Here is a 3923-nt window from a genome sequence, read left to right on the forward strand (position 1 = left end):
GGCGTCACTCAACGTCGGGGATTCAGGTATAAAGAAAAACCCTTAATCTTCTACATTCTTAGTGATAAAGTAACCCTAGGGCAATTAGCTCAGTCCTTTATGCCTTATTGTTGATGGCGAAGTAAATTCAATGCTTCCTCTACCATCAGTGGAGGAGGCCCTCTTTCCCGCTCCATCCTCGACTATTAGACCTCTTCTGGAAGCGGGAAGGTTTTTAAACTTCAAAGCTATCGGGGTTTTCCACAGCAATGCTCAAACCAAAGATAGTGACGTATTTTACCTCCCTTCCTATCTCCTACTCGCTACAGGAGTGAAAGAGTCTTACAAGATAGGAACGAAGTAGCTCGACTGAGAAGTTTAGGCTCTTCTACTCTCGCTAAAGAAGAGAAATTCACATTCACCCTTAACTTCTCGTACCGGATAGGCTCTTGGACTTGGAGCTCCCAAAGCCTTAGACTGAGATAGTACCACAAAGCAGGGGTTAACATAAATGACTCTATGGAAGTCCTCTCCCACTTGAAAGCTAAATAAGGAGAAGAAGTGCCCCAAATCAATGCATTCCATTCTTAGCAGAGGTTCCCTCCATCTAATCCCTCGAAGTACTTCGCTCACCTTCGAAGAGTGAAATGATCATTCAAAGCAGACTAAAGGCATAGGGCAAAGGAGCTTAGAAGGGTGAGGGTGGCGGAGGGAAGTAGTAAGGTATGAAATCACTTAGATAGAAGCATGTTGGATGACGGAACGATGACTTAATGCAACAATTATGGATTTTTTACCTTGAGAAATGACGTAAGTGATAGATGGAATCGTTCAGTAGGCTAATCTTGACAGTTTCAATTTTCGATTGAGAAAGCGGCAGGCCCAAAGAGCTCTACAGTAGTGCCTTGCGAGGTCGTAGAGCCGGTAACCCTCGTTCGCCTAAGATCGAAAATGCTCCGTCTGTGATGGAGACTTAAAAAACTCTGTAACGCGAGATATATGCTTAACACATGGAATTGGCCCGCTTCGCCCCTTGGCTAGAATAGCTAATTCGAAGTATGTTTTCGGGGGGCTTACAGAAGCTCGTGAAAACAAGATTTATAGTAGAGAAGAGGGGAGATGGAAGGAATGCCGAGAATCCGCTGCACGAATGCATGCGCTCTTGTCTCTTTGAATCGTCTCATCCATGGCGAATGGTATCATATATAAGAGAAAGGTTGCTTTTAGGAGTGATCTTTCCTTCTTCAACAAGCCGGTGGCTTTCGAAAGAGAGTCTCGACGTGGCGGTGTACACGTAGCTCTATAGCGGAGCGAGTCACTGGCTACAGCTTTCTTTCCCGGGGGTTCTTCTGTGCGAAGGCGAAGCAAGAAGAAAAAAGACATTCATTTCTAAACTAGGAGGTTCTAAGAAAACAGAAAAGAAAGGATTTGACTTGACCGGAGGACTCTTCAAACCAAAACCTTTTCTTCTTCTTCTTAGTGACAGAAACAATTGATTTTTATTATGCGATGAAAATTTTGATATAAGGAGACTCCCGCAAGTTCATCAAAGCTTATGTGAGCAAAGAGCGGCTAGCCCCTATTTCAAAAGGGCACTCCAATACCTGGAGGAAATCATCTGTTCTGGAGTTACAGACAAGGAACTCCATTCTGTTGATTCTACCAGATAGAATAGTATAACCCATATTTTTTCATACTCAAAAGAAGAATTGGATCCTGGCTCAGAAGGAAGGCTAGCTATATGCTTAACACATGCGAGTCGAACGTTGTTTTCGGGGAGCTAGGCAGAAGGAATAAAAACCTGCGCCAGCGCCGCTGATGATGCAGAAAGCTTTTTTTTATAGAAAGAGAGTCAAGGGGACTTCCGCGGGCGATTCTTTAACCGCAGGCAGCCCAGACCCGACTTAATGATGGCCGCGCATGAGATCGCACGAGACCACTTCGATTTTGAGTCGGGGGATGCGAGCATAGCGGCCCTAAAATACCTTCTGCGCTATCTTATCTTAAAGTAGAAAGGCGAAAAATTTCCATTTTGAGACCACGACCCATCGCGGAGCACTTTCTCACTGATTTAGTGAGATAAGTGTTAAATTAATATTCCTCCACAAGACTCTTGATGTTTTTTCAGGGCTTGGGTACGAGAACATAATTGGAAGAAATAAGGGTCGAAGTTAAGTTTATACCGCTCACAGTAGTTCTACCTATAGAAAAGATCATCAGAGAGGAGACAACCCATTTATGATTCCAGCCGAGAAGACTAGACTAGTAAAAGGAAGGATCAAGAATGTCATATATTTCAGGAGCTAGATTTGTTGCCGATGAACAAGTAAGAATTGCCTCAACAAAAATGGATGGAATTGGACCTAAAAAAGCCATTCAGGTTCGTTATCGATTAGGTATCAGTGGGAACATAAAGATAAAAGAGTTAACTAAGTATCAGATCGACCAAATTGAACAAATGATAGGTCAAGATCATGTTGTTCATTGGGAATTGAAAAGGGGAGAACGAGCAGACATCGAACGATTAATTTCTATTTCTTGTTATCGTGGAATTCGTCATCAAGATGGATTGCCCTTACGCGGTCAACGAACTCATACTAATGCTAGAACTTGTCGCAAGCTAATTCGGAAATGAAAGAAGTTCTACCGAAAGCCCTTGGTACTTGTCTTATCAATCACACTGATAGCTTCAATAGTTCACTGAAATTTTATTAGTTTTTTTTATTTCACCAGTTACTAAAAAAGTATACGTATTTTAGGCCTCCTTCGCCACTCCACTAGTGGCTCGGCTTCGTCCTAGAAACTACTGCTTCCGCCTCTCTAGGCATGAGCGATAGCTCATGACTGGTATATGGATCTCTCTATGTAGTGGTCGGCCTTCTAGAAGCTTCGCCAGCTTCTACTAGTCGCTTCCTGAATGCCTCTTTACTTTAGTATGGTCTGTCTAGTCTTTCCAATGCCTCCTTCCTTGTCGAAAACGAAGGCTACTAGGCAAGCTAGAGAGTCAGCTTGCTTGCATTCTAGAAAGGGTAGCTTTCGCGCCCTTCCTGCCTGCTGAAATTGATTGAATGATCGTGACAGCTCTTCAAATCCTATTCAGTCTGATTAGATATGTCACTGAAACAATCCGTTCTGTCTCTGTTTTATTTGCGGATTCCGAGGATGAGCCGGCCGATCCTAACATCTTTATCTGAGGAGCCGGTCGACGAAGCCTCCTCCTCAGATAAAGATGTCTCCGACGCTACTCTCTCGGCAAGAACAACTTTATCTATTGTTATTTTTTTGGCGGGTTCGGTCAGGAGAGACAAAAGAGAGATTTTCTATCAGTCAAAAGCAGATAGCGCCCCCCCATGCTCCCACGGTCCGCTTACCGAGGAATAGAAAGGGAGGACCCGGGGCCAGAGCAAGTTGGGTTGGGGTATAGAGCCGTAAGCGCGATGGAGGGGTGACAGAGGACGTGCTCGTACGGTTCATAGAAGGGTATGATCAACTCGTTGATTGTTGGGAACTTTCACTCCTCTATATTCGAAATATGCCTTTCTAGGAGCATTACGATCTGCAGCTCAAATGGTCTCTTATGAAGTCTCTATTGGTCTTATTCTTATTGTGCGCCTTGTGAGCGCGTTTGGATCCGCGAAGGCAATCGCTCGGATGTTCCCCTAACCCAACCCGGGAACGGACCGGAGGGAACCGCAGCATGGGGAATGTCCGCGTCTCGTCGCAAGGCTCATTTTTAGTTGTGGGTCATAGGGCGGGCTTCGGGCGGGCAGCTTTATCTGATCAAGGGCCGGGGCACAAGGGTCCTGGTACTATCCAGGTGCGAAGAACCCCGGAGGTGACTGCAATGAGCAGAAATATCACTCACCGGCCTAAACGACGAGCAAACACTCGAACGTGAGAGCAAGGGATCACCCAACGAATGGACGAGCTCCAAGGAGGTAGGA

At 45.1% G+C, this 3923-nt stretch overlaps 2 protein-coding genes.

The window, feature by feature from the left end:
* Nucleotides 1-2263: 2263 nt before the first annotated feature.
* On the forward strand, nt 2264-2614 carry rps13 (ribosomal protein S13). The gene has a single exon. It carries the CDS (start codon nt 2264-2266, stop codon nt 2612-2614), a length of 351 nt encoding a protein of 116 aa, YP_009709930.1.
* Nucleotides 2615-3504: 890 nt separating this feature from the next.
* Nucleotides 3505-3923: within the span that the record gives for nad1 (NADH dehydrogenase subunit 1), a trans-spliced gene. Coding sequence (YP_009709927.1) covers nt 3505-3585 — 81 coding nt within the window.

The sequence above is a fragment of the mitochondrial genome of Manihot esculenta (assembly GCF_001659605.2).
Source record: "Manihot esculenta mitochondrion, complete genome".
Classification (NCBI taxonomy): Eukaryota; Viridiplantae; Streptophyta; class Magnoliopsida; order Malpighiales; family Euphorbiaceae; genus Manihot; species Manihot esculenta.